The 20,767-nt window shown below is 40.7% G+C and overlaps 1 protein-coding gene across 2 annotated transcripts in view; it reads right to left on the bottom strand.

Moving 5' to 3' along the window:
* The window catches only part of FBLN5 (fibulin 5), a 45,872-nt gene extending 28,475 nt beyond the window's left edge, over nucleotides 1-17,397 (bottom strand). Inside the window, exons 1-5 of one of the 2 annotated variants that reach the window (XM_009705733.1) lie at nucleotides 17,315-17,387; nucleotides 16,951-17,143; nucleotides 14,767-14,821; nucleotides 12,262-12,313; nucleotides 10,872-11,114 (exon numbers count right to left, since the gene is read on the bottom strand). In XM_009705733.1, the coding sequence (XP_009704035.1) occupies nucleotides 10,872-11,114; nucleotides 12,262-12,313; nucleotides 14,767-14,821; nucleotides 16,951-16,967 (367 nt within the window). In that variant the 5' untranslated portion in view covers nucleotides 16,968-17,143; nucleotides 17,315-17,387. Of the gene's footprint in view, nucleotides 1-10,871; nucleotides 11,115-12,261; nucleotides 12,314-14,766; nucleotides 14,822-16,950 lie in introns of both variants that reach the window. The other variant, XM_009705732.1, reaches the window with a different exon arrangement.
* Nucleotides 17,398-20,767: the final 3,370 nt, after the last annotated feature.

The following is a 20,767-nucleotide window of genomic DNA, read 5'->3' as shown; positions in this document are numbered from 1 at the left end:
CAGGGTTGGAAGTCTTATGTGTAACTCTGTAAAAAAAGTCTTATTCTCTTATGCCACTTTTTGTGTATGACTAGTTAAACCTCTTGAAAATGTCAATGAGCCAAACTGTCATGTTGCAAGCCAAAAAAAAAAATAATAATCACAGATTTCACTGAGAATTTTGTCCCAAAATGCAGTGTACTACCTGAATAACATAATACAGGTTTTACAAAACCGTATCTTCAAATAGCACTGATTTAGTGGGGAAGAACACCTCCTTCCTATAGCTGACATGCTACAGTCTTTTAGGATGGCTGCATGAAACCAACTGATAGTTGTCAATACACAGTTCTGGGTTATTCCACCACAAAGTCAGCCCTGCTTTTAATTAAAATAATTTCAATCTGCTTCTGAACTAAAGCTCCAGATGTAGTGCTTAGTGATTTGCTGGCAACAAGTATTGTATATATTGCTGCAGTCTGCCTTGAAATACATGAGCGTGATCCAAGGCGGCTCCAGCCTGTGCCCGGTTTGGGATTCCCCACAGGGGCTGCGATAGCAGGAAATGAGCAGTGTGCGATAGCTTTCAGACCGCATCTCCTCTCCCTGGCTCGGTTCCTGCTCCAGGAGTAAGGAGTGGCAGTCTGGCAAACTGACCCTGCACTGCTCCAAGATTCCTCCTTCAGAAAGGGGATGTCAGGCTACCCGTTTAAGCTATCTCAGCTTTGCATTGCTCCACCGTAGTGACAATAACTGTTATTTAATGGGTGGAGGCTCTTACCCATGCCGTGAACTTTTCTCTGCAGTGTTAGATAAAGCAAAGTTTTCTTTTGTGCCTCTGTGCACACTGGAAGCTGGAAATACATCAAAGGACTCAAAACTATAGCAACTTAAAGATAACTGGTAACTTTTATCCTACCCCCAACTTGTGCAAGACTCTTTCTTGCTAACAGTTGTTCCAGGCAGTTTTTAAATGCTTCTAATGGTACGTTTTGTACTATTGCTCCACTACAACATACCTAGTGTATTCTTGTATAACCTGATACACTGCTTTGTCATAAAGGGCTTTACTACGTTCAGTCTAAAAGTAATTTTCCTTCATTTCAGCAAATTATACCCAATTCAGGAATAATCATTCTTTTGTACCACCCAGCATACACAACTTCTGCTTCTCTGACATTTACAGTTCCAATTGCTGTCATCTTACCCTAAGCTTTACAATATACTTAACTCTTTTAATCAAAGTTAGCCTCAGTAATGTCCCCAATTTACTGTTGCTCTATACTGAGATTTCCATGAACTTATCTACGTTTATCTGGTAGTAAAGTACTCACACTTCACGCCGGTAGGTTGGATCAATTCTCAGCAGAACATATCAAAGGACTATTCCCTCTCTGTTCTGGGATAAGAAGCCTTACTATCACTGCCAGAAACTGCCCCATACTACACTGCTCTTGACATTGCTGCCGTCTACTGTTCATCTTCCATCAGATGTGTTAGGTTATCCTTTCATCTACTGCTGGGTTTCCAGTCCCTTAATTTCCTGACCACAACCGCAGCTTTTCTAGACTTCTGTGTATTACTGTTTGTACAATCTTCCCATTCAGTGTCACCTATAGATATGTTGGGGTTGTACCACAAAACCAGTTAATGCCTTTGTTCCAACCAGCAATTTACCAGCTCACCAGCTAATGCTTCATTTACTCAGGGGGCTGGCTGGAAAACAAGAATTTTACTTCACAAAAAAAAAAAAAATATTAGAAAATGGAAATAAGCTCAAAATATTAGAATAAAGCAGACATTAAAATGGCTGCTTTTTGTGGAAAAACAAAACAAAACCTAAACCAGACAACACAGTTTTTAGTGTCAGACCAAGCAGTAGAGCATGGATTCCTTCAGACCTTGAAAGTTTATGATGCATTCCTATACTACTGCCCTATCATCTGGACCATCTTTCTCCTCACACTGCAGTGTAGCCTTATACCACAAGGCACCTGCAACCATGAGTTATGGTTGAAAAGAACTAAAAGCAGAGAGGGTTATGCTGGTGTTAAAACTGAAGATGGACTTCAGCACATCTTGTCATCCTCAATGGGCAGCACATCCCAGCCAAGAGGCAGAACACTGAAACTATTCCCCTGAACTGGGCTGGTGATGTGTAGCTCTCATTCATCTTCTGGTAGCTTTGTTTTCTTTGACAAATTATCTCATCTCATTGAAGTACTAAAATGGGAAGCCAGTCAACTGGCAGATGAAGGGGTCAGAGCATGTTAAACTCCACACAACATCAGGCAGCTCTTCTATTCCTGCATGGCAGCTCTGTCATGGGTCCGGTGTCTTAGGGACAAGACAAAGGAGCAATGCCAGCACATTACCTCTGCCTATAGAGTCTGGCAAAACATACAGTCCATCTGGCTGATTTATATTGGCAAAGGAGCCAATTCATATTTTCTATATATTTTGGCTTAACATCTGGATTGTGACATATAACCATGGCCAATTTCAGGCTGGAACCAAGCGAAAAGAAACAAAGCTGACCCAAAAAATATAAGAGAGAAGCCAAGAAAAACAGTGACTTTTAAGTCATTGAGAACACTGCCATCTCTAGGCACTGTGGGTGCTGCAAATATACGCAAAAATTAACATAGGCCTGAAAAGAGTGCTGGTGCTATGAAGGGCACTGAAAATAAATAAGCCTTCCAGGTTAGGAGAGACATTCTGTCACATACTGAACTCTGCACGTTATGCCATAAGGAGGTAGAGAAGGCATCACTTGTGCAACCAAAGTCCCTGAAGGTCCTAGCAGAAAGCTAGGCATGGACCGTCATCCACAGCCAAAACAGATGCCCACAGGAAAAGAAGAGAAGAGCAAGCCACATAGCCAATGGATTGGTGAAGGGTACTCATGAAGTCTGTCAATCTTTCAGCACCATTAAGTGACTTATTTTCTTTTAAGCTCTGTAATTGTCTAATTGGCAGGACTGCCTTGCATGACAGCTATCCCACAAAGGAAAGCTCATGAAATCTGCTCCAGAGCAGACAGCTAATCGGTACATAGTGGCTTTAACTGACCTGGCACTGCTGAAATCCCTGGAAGTAAGACATAATAAAGGCAAGGTGGCCACAAAGCCCCACGTATCAAACCACTGTTAGCAGTGAGTCTAAGGAATCATTCAGAGATTAACAGCAGGGGTGAGAGCCCTGCCCTGGCCAGCACATGCCTGAGGATATGGCAGGCTGGGCACGATTACTGCTCCTCTGAAGTGAGTCAGATAGAACCTCCTGCCAACTAGCTTTTGGTGACAACTGAAGTCTATGTATTATCTGGCTCAGAGCCCAGTGACCAATAACCCCCAATTCAGAGACCAAGCTTAGCTGAGGCCATTAAACCAACCAAAACCCAAGTATCAGTTAAACCTTTTTCCTCTGCATACCCTTTCCCTCTGCAGTCTACAAAGAGCACGGGAGATTGGATTCCTGGGTTCTTGCCACCTTGTATACCAAAGTATCGTACAATTCCAAGAAAGAGGGAAAACTGAAACACGTCATGAAATAGAGAGGTCACTGTCTAGAGAGATTTTAACTGTCCTGTGTCTGGACTGTGGCCTGCACATCTAACAAGATGTGGACATTGTCCCTTCTGTGCTTATGCCCCTTCTCTGCATACAAACCAGTTATGTTTTGTAACGTGACACATTCTCATTCAGCTGTCCACCTCCGTATACCACTGTGCTTCCCTCCCGGCTCCCAGCCTCTGTCCAGAAGAAACCAGAAAACTTTTAATCACTCCTAATAAGCTGGGGAAGACAATTCCACAGACAGAATCAGTTTAGCTCAAGCTAAAGTTGAAAGCAAATTCAAACACTCTTGGTGGCCATAGTTTTTAATCATAAGGTGATCTTCTGACCAGCTCTTCATTCTTCTTTCACAATGTCTAGGAAATCCTTACCATGGTATCAGGAGTTTGGTAGGAGGAAAATACGGTACCAAACTCCTTGACCACAAGCTACTTATGGTCAGTGGCTTTAGGCTCAAGGCAGATTAACATAAACCTAATAAATTCACTGCAAGAACTTCTGCTCCAAGATCCTAAAATCTTCACCAAAGTGAATGGGGACTGTAATCAGAGGTCTAAGAGTTTTTGGTCTGCAGTTGACTATCCAGCTATCTACCCAGTATGACTGTAGTTCAGTCAAGTTCAGTGGTGGCTATACTGTAGTCGTGTTTATTTTATTTTCCTTTCTCACATCATCACACATAAATACAGTTAGTCAGCGATGCTTGAAAGGCACTGACATGCAGAATGATAGACTTGCACTTACTGTTACACTTTGCCATACCCAGGAGCCTGCTTTTTTTCATTCCAGTACACAGAGATGCCAGTTTTCTTAATAACATGCCAGCTTTCTTGGCTTGCATGTTATATTTCTTGGTTCAATTTTACTCATTTCTTTGTGAGTAGTAGAAGCTTCACAAATAAACGTTCCACTTGCCTGTGCTTTAACCACCAGACCATACTCCTCCCACACTGCACTTAGCAAGGAATGAAAGAAGGAATAATCCAAGCCACAGAAGGTTCAGTTTACCCTGCTACAGACAGATATGTACAGCAACCTTTTCTATCAAGCCAACTCCTCCACCACAAATGGATTCACTTCAGTGAAAAGCAGTATTTCCACTCTCATTCTTCTTGGTAAATTCTGCTGGGGGAGGATACATTTATTGATGGTCAAATTTCTGTAGGAACGACCTTACTGATGGACCCTGCTGTAGGGACTAGCTGAATCTTGCCTTTCCTCATCCCTGGCCCATGCTCTGTGCTGGTGCAACAGTTTCTTGAGGGAAGAAGGAGCTCTGAGTGTTTTCAGATGTACCTTTTTACCCATGAATATTTTATGGTCAGCTCATGATTACCTTTATGAAGATTGTTGGGGTTGTGAATAGATCAGGCCATCAGATCATAAACACTGAGGCTGGACCCAGAAGAACTGTATTTGTCTGGAGCTGTCCAATGTGGGTTTATCCAATGGGACAGGGCTGTGTTAAGTATGTTTGTACTCTATGATGTCAATGATCCTTCTTCCATTAGTCCCCTGGCATATCGTCCTCTGTCTTAATGTACATAGTTTGTATTTTCCATATCTTTATTTTACCTGGCTTGTCTAGTCTCATTATATTAGATAATCAAGGGTCAACCATCTTGAATTGTGCTAAAACATGAAATGAGCACAGCATAATTAGGTGGTCACTGAAAAACTCCAGGATCAAATAACCACTGAAAGCTTCTGTAGCACAGGAATTCCTGAAGAAAAAGGGGGATACTAATAAAGTTCTGGGACTTCCCCTCTCCTCTGATCTATGCAGAAGCATAGACAAAATTGCCCAGTGATTTCCAACCAGTTTAGTGCAGCAGGGATACATAAGTTCCACATGTATCACTTTGAGATTCACTGTTGTAGGATTATTAAACTGGACCTTTTTTCTCCTGTTAACATATTTTTACATGATACTTGTCAGGGAGTTATCTCAGCACCTATCATCTACTTGTGAATTTATCCTAGCTACAACCTTTAAAATGAATTATTATTTCCACTTACACAGAGTGACCTGAAGCCCCAAAATACCCAGCACGTTTATCTATGTAAGGAACTGAATGCAAAATCCTCCAACCCAAGCCTTAGTCACCAACTATAGCTTCTTCTTGAGATGTTTCAGGGGCAACTTTTCTGTTGCTATGCCAGCATAAGGTCCAAATTTCTATTTTCCCATACAAAACCTCACAGGAAAACCATCTTATGAATAAAGGCTACACATTATGGCTCTTAATTTAACCAGGAGTTGTCACCAATTACATACTCTTTCAGAAGGCTGCCCTAAACCTCTTGCAGAAGCTCTGCATAGCCTTCAGGAACTGGCCCTCTGGAATAGCAAAAGAGATTCTCCCACAGACCAAGAGGAAAAGGGAAAGACACAGAGCTGAACCAAATAGGGTTAAAAAAGGCAATGGCAGGAGTGGATTCCATTTGTTTTTCCTTTACACAGCCTCTTCCAAGGCATAATCTCGTTGCTGCTTTTCACTCCTTTTCTTCCTCCTGTTTCTGTATGCCCAGAGAGGTCACTAGAAAAGTCACTATTAGGAGGCAGCCTGGCTTAGTGGCTAAGCCATTGGATAAGGAATTCTGAGCTCTATCCCCAGCACAGCCAAGGGCCTGCCACAAGTCCTGGGCACCTCCTTTCAGTTCCCTGTATCTTCATATCCCTCCCCTCTCCCCAGACATGCACATCTGCTTCCTTTATTTTGGTTGAAAACTCATCTAGGCATAGACTGTTCTTAATGAGGTTGCACATAGGGCAGGTCAGTACAATTGCAGGCTGAAGCAATGACTACTCTTCAGAAAACTGAAGAACAATTTTCTCTTATGCTTGGAAAGAGTATCTTTCCATTTCCCTCTGTTTTCATGCTTCTTCCTTTTAAAAATAAAGATTATGTCTTTTTTTTTTCTCTTCAATTAACTCCTCTGGCTTTCTCCCTTCTTTCTATATCTAGGTCATCCTCATCTTGCCTTATGCTTATACCTTTCCTAACATCTAGTTCTCTTTCTTTGCGGTCTGCTTTCTCCAGTCCCTCCACTCAATCCTCTTAGATGCGTCCCCACCCCAACATCTCCTCACATTGTGCATGTGCATTAATGGGAGAGAAAGTAAAAATAAGAGCACACCCATTACAGTTCTTTCCACAATGCCCAGAAGGATCTGTGTTTGAAGCATGTTTTAAAGATCATTGTAAATCAGGAAACAGCAAGGTGGAGTGAAAGGAAATTGGAAAGAGCTCTCAGCTTACAAATGTATAATGCAAGAACATGGGCCCTCACTCCAGTTTAATCTTGCCAACAGTTACCAGACCAAGTTCCTTGGACAAAAAGTCATTATTATGACTAACCATTCTGTATTTATAGAGAAGTAGTGTTAGAAGACAAACAGTTCAAGCAGTGCTCTCGGTCTAAATGTTCTTTGCTGTTTCCTGTATGTCGTCTTTTATTCCAGTGTTAATTGTGGTTATAAATCATTCCCAACCTGCTTTGGAATGAATTTACACAGACTTTGTGCTGTTGAAAACACAGTACATTTATACATACAAGATAGAAAGCATTCAGCAATTCCAGGGGTAAAAATACCATGTATCAGGAATCAAACCCACAGAAGATTTAAACAGTAATTATCATTAAAATACTTCTCTGCCTTTTGCCACAAATGGCTACAGCTACTTCTGCGCCACACAGAGGACACTGGAGTGGGCAAAGTTGTCACTGACAGGTGTCTTTGAGAGGCACTTGTGCCAGGAAAGGTTTTGTTTTCACAAAGGATGAGATCTGGAGATAAAAGAGGCTTGTTAAGACTGAGCAGTGAACAGGATGGGGAAGGAACATGGACACCTAACCCCTGTCTATGACAATCCAGGCCAGAAAGGATGAGTCCAAAAAAGCTTGAAAGGGAGAAGAATGGCTTATATTTCTTTTTTTTTTTGCTGTGTTAGATTATATCAGCCCCAGGAGGGGGAATGTTATTTGAACCACTGGGGGTGCACATTCCTCTGAGAGGCAGGGAACGTGGAGCCTTGGCAGGCAGGCCAGGTGCCAGGCCGGGACAGGGCGACGCTCTCGCAGCCTTCCTGTGTTTCTGTCAGCTCTAGCAAAGCAGGGATAAGAAAGAAAAAAAAGCGCTTGTTAAGTCTCATACAGCTTTCAGATCAAATTTTTATGCTGTTTCACTTTGGAAGTCTCTTGGACAAGCTCAGCGCTTCAAAGCTGAGGCTGCAAATCTCCCAGGGAAGGTTCCTGTGTTTAATAAGCTGTTTTGACAGGAATTCAAAGAGAAAGTAAAGTTTTTTGTTGGCCTAGCAATAGAACATGTGGCCCAGACCTGTAACCTCGTATCTGACCAGACAAAAATGTGTACTGTGTTAAAAACTGGAGATTTCTTAGAAACATTGGCGTTAGAATAGCTCTGGTTCCCCTGAAGTCAGTAGCACAAAGTCTCATCATCTCTGATGGAAATACCTGTGACTAATTTTGTTCAGAAAGAAGGTGCTGGAAGGCGATGCCAGAAGACCAACATAACAAACCTATAAGTTATATAGTGGCTCAGCTACTGGGCAAAATAACTTCCAGTTTACTCTTTTCAACCATTCCACCAAAAAATTAACCCTTGAAGTGCTTCATATCCTAAAAGCATGCTGAATGCTGACAAGCAGGGAAGCACAGAGCAACTGAAATACTATTAACATGAGCAATGCTTATAATTAGCTTATAATAGGATGGAGCCATGATTCATGTGATTCAGACTTTCTTGAATGATCTAGGTAAAATTTTGGTTGGTCCTGAGGACCCTGTCAAGGTTCCCTGGTGTCTTGTCTCCAAGGCTTTCAAGTATGAAACTGTGCATCACCCTGTTAACTGCACCAGAAGTCCTGGAAACAGGGCATCAGGCCTTCCTACCACCACTGCAGTGAGACATGTACTTGTACCACTTCCCTTGGTGTCCACACTTTCCATCCTAGGGCACACAGATACAAAAATAATTACTGCAACAAGACAGGGAATGCCTCCAGAAGATTTCACTAAATGCAAAATGAAATCTAACCCCAGCAGAAACCCCTTTATTCTGACAGGTCTTGTTCTCTTTACGGTTTGTTTTCCTTCCTTTAACGCAAATATGATCCATCATCTGCCCGAATTCAAACCTGATGTAGACTTTCAAAAACTGCTCCCAGCTAACTGTGGTACTCAAATGGCAGTCTGTCCTTTCCCATCTATTCTTGTTAATGATTCTATTCACCAAACTTTTCCTCACAATTAAATTCCCATATTTGAAAGTTAAAGTGACAGAAGTGAACAGCCCTGACTGAAGAAAGCATTAGTCCTCGCATTTCTGCCAGCATGGATAGGAACTTATATGCCCTTTGCAGGCTGGAAGGTCCACTGTAAGAGTTTCCAAAATCCACCTATGGTTTGCATGCAGCAGGCCAGACAGTAAAATACAGGGCTTTCATTTCCACTTTGATTTCCATACTTCTTTTCCACTAACTGCCCCATTTCCTGATTCAGCTACATCAAAGTTAGCAAAAGGAAAATGCTCCTGGAAATCTACAAATCAGTAGATAAAATAACTGAGGCGGATCAGTTTGCTAAGATGAGAAGGACTAGTTGCAATTTTCAAAGGACTGGATTGTATACCTGCTTATTTTTACAGCAAACTCATCAGTTTTCCCAGGATTTCAAAACTCCTCATTAAAAAAACAGGTTTTTTAAATTTTCCAGTAGGTATTACTACTAGCACTGGTTAGAAAATACATTTTCCCCACCTTGGAACATAATGAGTGCAATGATTCAAATACAGAGAAATGTGTCCCAAAGTAGCTGAATTCAAATCGAGACTCTCACAGCTCCTGTGAAGCATCATGGTCTCCTCACTAGGGAAGCAAACAAAGTACATCATCTGAAACCAAGTCCTGCCAGGAATTTCAGACAATAGGGCAGAATCAGCCCAAAAGACAAGTAATTTTTAGTTCTTGTGTTGTTCTGCAGCAGCATTCAGAAAGGAAATGTTCTGAGTTACATGAAGTTCCTTAGACTGAGACAGGCAAAATTCTCTATTGAAGGCTCATATCACCTAGGGCTTTTTTTCTTGTCAAAGACTAGTCCTATTTCAAAAAAGATTTTGATAAAAACTTTGAGACAATTAGCTACATGTAATAACCAAAAAAAAATTCACTATTTTATTAGGGCAGCTGAGACACAGAAATAAGTAGTGGTTGTGGTTATAGATTAACTCTGTGGTAGACCTGGGGGCTACATCTCCAGCATTTAGCCTGAGCAGCCATCAGTGATGAGTTTGATCCTGATCTCTTGATTCCAAGTTTGGCATCAAAATAAATATTTTGGCCAGTGGAATTTACTTCCATTTAGTTCACAAATTTTCTCTCCATTTCTTTATAATATGACATTATTAAAAGCAAGCAAACCAAAGAGATATAATCTGAATCTCCCTTAAATTTGAGTAACACAGGAGCAGCTTATATGTAAGTTAAACACAGTATGAAATAGAGTAAGTGGAATCAGAATCTAGCAAAAGATGCAAAAGTAAAAACCACTAATACAAGACATTTTCCATAGGGTTATTTGTTTTCTGTATTGGAGATTGAGGAATATCAAGGTGCTAAGCCAATGTCAACACTGCTGGGGCAGTGATTCTTTCCCCATGTGTTGTTTGTGCAGTGCCTCGAACAAGGGAGTTCCAGTCTCAACTGAAGTCTATAGTCATTAAAGCAATGGTAGTGCTAATAGTTGTGTACCACCCTCTAGATAAGAAATGTATGTGCTCCAAAGGGCTTATAGTCTAAGTGAAGAATGCAAAGCATGGGAGGAAACAACCCTTATATATACCATTTACAGGAGGAAGACCAAGGTCCAGAAATCTGAACGAAGTCAGATATGGCCAAGAACTGAATCAGGGTTTCCTCATTCCCCATAAAACTCTTCAAATGGAGGGTCATCTTCTTTCTCAAGGACAGAATCATAAGCACAAAAGGCATGCCTTTGATGCACTCACAAATCACCTGCCATCAGATGGTTGTTTATGTCAAAAACATTACTTCTCTCATAAAAGTGAGTTTCCTGATTAAATAATAGGACTAAATCATATCTTAGCTTGCATTGAATAATGACTATATGAAACATACAGCTCACATCCTTTAAAAAAAATGTAGTTGAACTTCAAAATACTGGGCTTGAGTGATTCAATTACTAAAGGACAATTGTAGGACAATTGTTTCCGCAATGTCAGACAAGCTTTGATATAAATAAAAATATAGAATAAAGATTTCTACTACTTACCAGCACACTGATTGTTTTCATCCAACTGGTAACCGAATCGACAGATCAGAGGTCTTGTAACAGTAGGGTAGTTAGGAACAGGGCCTGGTGCTGGGGGCGGTGGATAAATATTTGAATAAGGGTTCAGATATGGTGAGCGATACACTGGGTTTGTTCGGGGTACGCATAAATAGCCACCATTCTGGTTGACACACACCATATCTCCTCTGCAAGCCTCAGGAATAGTCTGACATTCATCAATATCTGGAAGGAAATTGCAAAAGTTAAATGAGTGATTGCTTCTTAATGGGGTCTATCCAAAAAATAGTTAACAGATTTTTCTCAAGACTTTGCTAAAAAATTCAATACTCTCTTTGAAAGGAAAAGCTAATCCTTCCTTATAGAGCCTCACTTTGAAGTTCAATCATACTAAAACAGGAAACATCCCATATATTCAACATGTCTTGTGTTCTACTTGTTTTACTTCACTATTAGAGGATAGAAGGAGAGGGGAAAGCCTGCTTTGTTGTTCCATAAATGTTCAGTTTAAATACTGATTTACACATGGCTACGGCATGCTACTGCCTCTTCCTGCTAGAGGGTCTGTCCAAACCACAACATGCAGATCAGGATTTCAAACACTGGTGGTTTGGTTTGCCCAGCTGTGAAACTTGGATCTCAATTTGGAACTCCTGAGCTCCCTCCCACAGAAAAAGTTAGAGATGTTCAGATCTGGGGATGCAGTTCAGGCCTCTTTCTTGCTCTGATTGAGATTATTGCTGAATTTAATTTAGAAAGATACAAATGGTTTAGCCAAACTGAGCATTTACGTGGTTCTTGGGGCACAGAAGCTGTAGGTTTCTATGACAGGGCAAGCAATCTGTTGCTGGTTTTTCCTTTATTGAGTGACTTTAACTCATGCAGAAGATGCTGATCTGGAGACTGAATGCCATTGATAAAAAGATCCTATAGGGCAAAGTGCATGCTTCCCTATATTGCCTCAACAATTTACTTGGAGTTTCAAGGCTGAGCAGTGGTAGAGGTTATCTGAGCCTCCAGGAGGAGGCTGCCAACAAAGGCAGTAAATACTGAGTTTGAAAAAGAAGGAGTTGTCATTTGGCAACTAGACTGAGCTCCCATCAAAATGCATCATTGCTGTTTGAGAAGCACTGACAGCCAATTAGTATCTGAACCATGTCAAAGATTGGTATATACTTGTGCTATGTAAAGACACACATATATTTGTATATACACCTCTATATTTTTTTATATATGTATACACAAACACACATAATTGTCACACAGCAAGAACTTTTCAACTAAAACATACTAACAGCAGCACAATGTTAACTCAATAAAGTCAGGATTTCTGAACCCCAATTTAAATGTATTGATTTCATTAAAGTCCTACCTAAGCATTGCCCAGAGGCACGGTCCAGGTCAAAGCCATTAGTGCATTGTTGCTAAAATGAGAAAACAAAAGACACTCAGTGACTGTGAAATGAGAGGGTTGCAGAGTCAAATGCTCATCTGGATTATTATTCTCAGTACAATTGTTCAGCACTATACAGTACATGAAAATAAAGTCCTTTCCCCAAAGGACAGCCAGCAAGGCATGAACCTGAGGCCTCAGCACATGTGCCAGCCCCTAACTCAGAAGAGAGTTCCCTCTGGAGGTGACAGTCAGGCTGTTCCTCTCCCCGGAGGGTAACCAACACATAACCTGTGATGCGCTCCGTGCCCGTTGTTAACACAGAAGTTACATTCGTGTTCTGTTTTGGGGTCTTATTTTTGCCAAAACAGGGGTGTTCAGTTAAAACATACTAGCTAACCTCTCTAACAGTCTTTAAGACCACAGATAGACCATTTGGTACATATGTCTCAAAACGTCAGCCATCTGACTGAACCGAAGCCACGGTTAAAACATAACAATCTTAATAAAAGTAAGGCTTTTCGTTTATACCAAACCTTTTGATTAGAGGATAAATCTTTAGATGATACACATTCTAGGCATGCAAGGTTACTGGAGGCCTTGTTTTCCTTCCTATCCTGTTGTGCTAGTCTTTATCAGGGCTGCAACCTTGAGTCTTCAGCACCTCATCAGTGACCTTCAGCATTTCTAAATCAGTGAGAGTCCTGGTGATTGTGTCAAAGCCCATTAAAACAATCCCCTGCCCTCCCTAGTTTTTGACTGAGCCTCCAGCTATTTAGCAACAGGCCAAGCAGTTGACACAAGCACGGGATCCTGCCAGTAAATAGGTTATACTAAGGAACGTAAGCAAAAGATATCCAGAAAACAAGAATCACTGAAGTAACCAGAGGGCAGAGAGATGGCGTGTGTTTGAGATTCTCCCTTTTTTTGTTGTTGATAAATACACTTTTTTGGACTTTGTGGAGGAAATCAGTGGAAGGGTAAAGTACTTGGTTCATGTTTGGAAAAGCAGTAAGTTGTAGATGGAAGACAAGGGGTTAGAGGGATAAGTCAGTGGAAGTGGGCCGTTGCAGGAGCTAGGGAGGGGACACGAAGTGAAACACATGGCACTGTGTGGACTGCACCTGCCACTTGCACATATGAATAGACAAAATCACTGCTAGAAGTGTTAAAAAAGTATGAAGGAATTCTGCCTTTGTTTATTTTGGCATTCCAAGATGTTGTGGTATCATGTTGTGGACAGTTGAGATATTCTGATGGGAGAATGTGTAATCAGTCTCATGTTTTAAAGAATGTGCATACTCTACCTTTTGTTCTTTTTTCTGTGCTGTGGTGTATATGCTACATCTAGGTTAGCAGGAAAAGTTAAGATAGTTTTAAACAAAATTATTTTCTTTTAGACAGTAAACAATGATTCAGAAGCACTGAAACTACCATAGAACTGGTTTCAACAATTTTCTAGAACTTTATTCCAGAAAAGATTCCAATATTGTCAAAACGACCAGTTTCAATATCTTCAGGAAGAATTTGTTGCTATCATTTTGGTTTCAAGTTGCTTTTTGCTTAGACTTCAAAAATCAATTTATGGTAAAAGATGTTTTTATAAAAATTGCAATGGAAACAATATTTTTTAAATTATAAAATCAAACCCTTAAAGACATCTCAAAAATTCTCCAGGGGCATGAAAAGCATTTCCCATACAGATCCAATGTTCACAAAAATATCAATAAGCAAGCCATGAGGAGGAAATTTTCAATGCAATAGAAAAAAAACAACTACATTTCAGAGACTTTTGGCAAAGGTATTTAGAAACACAGCTCTGGACATTGAGTATATCTGGATTATCAACTAGGAATCCAAACTTAATATGCCTTTGGGAACTGTTTTTCCTAATTTAAAGGCTGCATAGAGCCCAAGAACACGAAGAACTAATGCTTCTGCTGTTTCAAGAACTGGACTGCTTTACTTCCATCCACCCTCAAAAGCCCTGCCTCTTGAACAAAAATTATTTCAGGCATAAATTAAAATGAAAACTAGGATATAGTCATTTAGGATCACAGTCCAAAATTAAACAATCTTAAGACAAGACCCTGCTATACACAGGAAGTGCCTATTTATATGAATAAGTTTTCCAAGCATGGATGTTCCCCATCACAGAACCGAGCTGTCCCTGCTCTTGTGGGATGGCTTTTCTTATTTCCTTTTCCAGAATTGTACAGTTCAGAGGCAGAATCACGTTTTCAGTGAGGTCCAGGTTTCTACAGAGATATTTTGCTGAGCTGGCAAGGATGAGTCAATAAGCTCAGTCCATGTTCAATACTGCTGGCTCCAAGTTCTCCCCTCTAAACCCTTAGACCACACAACTTCCTTTTCATGTAAACCCCAAACCACAGAACTTCCTATTCACCTGCTAGCTAGTTATGTCTCATGCCATATAGCACTTCAGTACAAAACAGTACATAGATCTCTGCGTGCACCTCTCACCTGTGCTTTTCCAGGGCTTGAAAGGCAGATGGCCAGTGTGAAAGCAGTCAGTATCCTGTAATGTGCATAGAAAATAGGCTGAAAACCTTCTGATATCCAGGCTCATTATATAGAAATAAATACACATGGACAAATTAATTTCTAGTGACACTTCAGTGTATTCCACAGAGTTTTGCCAACATGAATTTGGCCTCTGGAGAAGCAGTAATATAACTGGGTCAGATTCAGATCTCAAAGTCACTAATTCTACTATGGTTTTATACCACTGGGATCAGGATCAGACTGTACATGTCTATTAACTAATCTATTTTTTATGATACCCCATGCAGCAGCTGTTTAATAAACAAGTGTGCAATATTCAACAAAGTAGTTTCGCCCCATCACTGACACCTTTCTTTTGAGAACATAAAAGTTTTTCTTGCACATTATGCACATTTTACAGATGGGTAAACCAGAGCACAGGCCCTGCCTAAGCTCACAATGCAACGCATGGGCAGGGCTGCAGACATGTCGTGCAGCAGGTCCTGAATCCAAGCCAGTTGCTCTAACCGCTAAACCGCATTTCATCCCCAGGAGACCGTATTTGAGATTAATCCATTTTCTTAGGGCCAGATTCTGTCCCTTTACTCAATCTTGAGTAACACATTGCTCTGCAAGTAGACACACTGTGCCAGGACATCAGCTACTAGAAGCTGCTATCTTCAGTGGAGCCTTCCCCAGTTATATCATCTTAGCATCTAGTGGGACCTACTGGGGCTCTTCACTGCAACTGAAAGAAGAGGATCCCTCACTAACAGAACTCTATGGCTATTTTTGGAACTTCTTATCTGGAGGATAAAAATTCTGGTCAACTAAGCTCCAAGTGTTTACTAACAGACAGAAAAACAGGAAAGGACAGTAAGAAAACATTTTTTCTATGCACTACAGATTTCAGTGTTTTGTCGCTGCCTTATATAAAACTTCTTGATACAATTAGACCCACATCTTGCTTAACTTGGATTCTAGTTCTGAATGGCGATTGTATACAATACATTTCCACAAAACCAGTACAAGAAGCAAGGGTTATTTTAGGTACCCTTAGTTCTGCTACCCAAGCAAGCTTCTAACCTTAGAGCTGTCTCATTTCCAATGCAAACTGAGCTGCTGAACAAGACCTACAAAGGCATCAGACAAAACCAGACACAAACAGTGTCCGACACATTTGAACAAATTTGTTTTAAATCAGGAGATGGGCACAAGCTCTGAAAAGTAAACATAAACCCTAAAATGGTTGTTCATAGTGCTGCAGAGACAGATCGTGCTTGTTGGCAGCTTTTGAGTGACAAGGAAAGGCAAATTCTGCACAGACTTTTCCTCAAAATCGGATGTAAAGCATTCAAAGTACAATGTTATCCATTTAGGCTTGCACTTCATTTAGTGATTCCCCAAATCTTTTTGAAGAGATTTTAAAGCATGCACTGGTATAAAGACTGCATACTCACTTTGCATACAGCAAGAACAGCACTAGAAGGAAATACACCAGGTTATAGCTGAACATTAACGTGTCTAGCAACTGGGCTTACGCTCTACATTATTGCAGAGCTGTGCACGCTAACAAAATCCCCTATAAAACCGGTCAGACAAAACTCATACGTTTCTAGACAGTCTTTAGTTTCCATTGTTACAAAATTATATATTCTTTCCTCTTGGTGGGGGGGTGACCTTACTGCCTCATACGTGTTCTGCCTGCAAACACCATCTCAATTTGCTCATTACTTCAGATCTCAAATCTCCTCAAGAATTATTAATGACATGCAGCACAATCTATCAACAGCAGCCAATCACAGTAGCTTGCCCAGCAGGCAAAATATTTTAAACTAGTAATTAACTTCTGCAATAGTAACTAATTAGCTTCAAATCAGTCACTGTAGCCAGTGGGATTGTTTGCTGTCGCAATTCAGCACTGCCGCGAATGCCGGGGTTCCTAAAGTGCGGAGTAAAAGCACAGATCAAGTAGGAACTTGTTAAGAGACAGCACAGCTTTAATAACAGACAGATTGTCTTTCCCCACCTCTGACCATTGAGATCCCGTCTCTTTGCAAATGGCTTTAGCAAGTGGATTAGCGTACTGAATCCCTGCCACAGATATTTTCCACAAGTAGGTTTCCCTTCAGTAAGTAAAGAAGTTTCATGCATACCACTTACCTTTTTAATCCTTGCATGTCCAAAACCGTCGGGGAAAGGTGGAAAAAAACCAGAGTCTGTGCTGATGAATAACTAGAAAGTTTTTCCAAACATTACCCTCTGCTAGCACTTCAGTTCCTCAGTCATTTATAGTCCAAAGAATGAAAGAGCAAGTAACGGAGAAGATCGGGAGCCGTCTGTACCTCCTCAGACACTGGAGAGAATACAGAGAAAGCACCTGGTTTTGCTTAGTTCTCTTCTGTAATTCAGCATTAAACCAATTGGAGGAGGAATGTTAAAAATGAACACTTCATTTTCTAAGTATGTTAAACAATGCAAATGGGGGCCTCAGCCTGGGACAGCTGGTTTAGATTACAAAGCTCACCAACTGGCTAGACTCCTCACAACAACCTCGAGGAGCCTGCCAGGATAAAACACTAACAGCTTGAAGGAAAGCCTCTCCTGCTGCAAACTTCACAGTTAAATGTGCCTCAGAGCAGAGAGCACCGTTATTGGACAGAAACCCTTATCAAGGGACTGGAGAAGGGAAGGGATTGTTTTCCTTGCTCTGAGAACAAAAAAAAGAGTCAGGCTTTTTGGAGGCCCTCTAGCTGGTGTCTGGGACGATGAATATGCAACACTCGCTGCTTCGTGCCAATAGCATACTGATGAAAGGTCTGACCCTCTGGGAGGTGAATAACTTGAATTCATGATGATGGCAGCTACAGGAACTATATTGCTTGGGGATTGTCTCAAAACAGGAATAAACAAATTAAACGTTCAAAGGAAAACACATGGCTTGTCTACAAACACTGGCCCTTTTTAAACTGACCCCATGCTTAAGGGAGCGCCTTGTGAAATGAAATATTTCTTGGGAAAGATATATCTTGCAGATCTCCAGTTATGATTGAAAAGGAAGGAAATAAAGTACTTTTTCAGGTGTTTTGCAACTTTGCCAGAGGCAGAGCTTTAGTAGGTCAAGCAGAACATCTATGAGATGTGAGAGGTAAGCAATCAGATGCTGCAAAGATTATGCTAGATCCAAAGACAAACACTGAAAAATACTTAGACATTAAAAGGCAACTTTGAATTTCTGTTGAGCCTTCCGTTTGAGGAAACCCGTTATTCCTAAGAAACACAAAATGTCTGACAAGATAAAAATCTATCATACATTTCTCCGTAACAGATTGGGAAACAGAGAAACGGAGTTATAACAGATATTCATAAAACTGGCCTCTAAGCATGGATACCCAGCTTGAGTTACAAAGACTGAGCTGCTTCAGGGTTTCTGAGCACCCACAAGTCCTATCAGTGCCAACAGGAAGGACAAGAGCTCTGTACCTTACTAACTGGCTGTAATTGTCCAAATTACTTTTAAAAAATGACAGCACCAGATGCTCAGTGCCATTTCTGTCAGGTTGTCTCTCAGTGACTTGCTTTCCTCACTTGCATTGCATGGAAAATTAAACACTCTCCTAGAATTATTCAAACAGTGTCAATCATTTGCAGATCAAGAAGAACCAATTAACTTGTTTTAAACAGACTTTCCAAAAGCTTAACAAACATTCACGCAAGGGACTTCTGAAGAAGGTCACTGGGCATGTTGTGAGAGGAAAGTTTTGTCATCGGTCAGAAAACAAGCAAGAGATAGAACGCAAAGACTGGGCAAATTTTCATTGTGGCAAAAGGTTAAGAGTGACTGTTCTCATTACTCCATAAGTCCAGTGTTTCTCAATACGCTCAATGATCTGGAGAGCTAAGAAGCCTAAAAGTAGCAGCGCTTACTGTATGTTAGGTGTGTGAAGATCTGCTGAAACTATGAGAAACAGCTCGACAGCAAAGCAGATGCTCTGAGCATCCATTTGTGTGGATGAAAAGCTTGCTTCATATACTTGTTGATACTTCACTTGCTGATCCATTGAAATTTTCTCACCATCACATAGCAAAATCATTGCATGTGTGCCGGAACCACCGTATGAGCACAGCACGAGTCTGCTCCCAATAGTCTGCCTCAGACTAAAGAGTTCTGGTTAATCAGCCAACTGGCAGAGGTGCTTCAGCGCTGGAGACAGGAGGTGAATCCAGACCTGACCTAAGGGGCTCCCTTAAGAAGGAATACTGTACAAATGTTTTGATTTTTCCTGTCTCCATCTGACAGCTGGAGTGGATAAAAACCAGCGTATAGAAAGTGTACCAAACCACAACTTGGGCTAGTTTACGGTGTGGTGACTTTTTTTTTTCCTAAATAAAAGGATTTGATGTTATGGCTAAGTGGAATTTCTGTAGTACCTTTCTGTAACTACGATCAGCCACAAAATAATGAGATGCATCCACACCCTTCTCACAACTCTCTGATATGAAAATTGGCATATGGGAAGATGTTTGTGGTACATAAAACCCCTTTTGTTCACCCTATAGAAACGTGAGCAATTAAATATATCTTTCAACACAATTTGTTGAAACGTTCACCATTTATGCTTAAGATGGTGGCTAAACTTCAGATCAAGCAGCATTCTCACTTCAATGATCTCAACTACTGCTCCATGTTATAAAATCCACTATTTTACTTAGGTTATCCTGACATTTTCTTTGTCTTCATGAAGAGGTGCAGAACAGTCCCCAATATAAAATGGGGCTCTGTTAAGTCACTGAGTATGTTCTTAAAAGTTTGCTTTGTGCATAGCTAGGGTTGAAACTATATCTCTAATTATGTTTCAGAATTGGATTTTGAAAATTTTGTAATACGTAATCACAAGGGGCACATAAACTATGTCATGTAACCTTAACTCTACCCTCCTTGGATAAGCCAATGGAACATATGAATTGTGCCAGGTAATGCACAACGCTGGGTTAACAGGGACCCTCAGCACTGGAGAACATAATCTAATGGCTTCTGAATGCTAAGATAAAAGCTGTATATAGGTCAGGGAACTCTTATTTAAAAGTTCATTACACTCGGTGCTCTGGAACAAAAAATCTACCTCACAAAAACAAGTCTTCATCTACTAACTTTTACAACACTTTATCTTCCTTCTTAATTCTGATATACTTACACTTCCTCAAAGCTACATCTCTCAAACACCCTTCTTAGATGTTCCTGTCATTTTTTAAAGATCACCCTCTCTGAACATTCTCAAGGACATTGCCAAACTGCAGGGACAGAGTCAAATCACACAGATCTGTATGGTGGTAGGTGTGGGAGCCCAAAGTCATTCTAAGTGACAAGTCTTAGACATCTTTTACACTACCATACAGACCTGAATTCACTAAAGGAATTTGCCAATAACCAACATTTTAAGGCCCTGTATGTCCAAGCTTTAGCTGCTTAAAACATCCATTCTGCTCCTACCAAACCTTCTGGAACCAAATTTTCTACCAGCAGAACTGGTAAAACACTTAGAGCACAACTGCTGGGTGTTTGCAGGAACAATTGCATTTTCATAGCACCCAAATTCCGTGAGATTCGCAAGTTGGGCTTTTGCCTGACTGTGGAAATTGATCTAAGTATTCTTGGAGACTGCCAAATAAGCAAGGTTTTGATATTCTGACACACTGATACAAGACATGACAGGCAGCAATTGAAAATACACACGTCTCATCCTACTGCCACATGAATAGCACTAAGCACAGGGGAAACTTGGTCTCAAACCATAATTCTGCCTGAAAAGCAATAGGTCTTGTTTCCTCCACCTCCCAGGAAAGAATCTCAATTGCAAACTCTTAGTGTTTGGGGAGGGTTCCCTCTCCTTTTTCAAAGATGGTCTACCTTATATTATCAACTGAGGTCTGCTTCATTCAGTGTCTGAATTGTAATTGCCATCTCATAACATGAATGACA

Source organism: Cariama cristata, unplaced genomic scaffold (assembly GCF_000690535.1).
Source record: "Cariama cristata isolate BGI_N322 unplaced genomic scaffold, ASM69053v1 scaffold17758, whole genome shotgun sequence".
Taxonomy (NCBI): domain Eukaryota; kingdom Metazoa; phylum Chordata; class Aves; order Cariamiformes; family Cariamidae; genus Cariama; species Cariama cristata.
The sequence above is the reverse complement of the archived record's forward strand: the minus strand, read 5'-3'. Positions and strand labels throughout refer to the sequence as shown.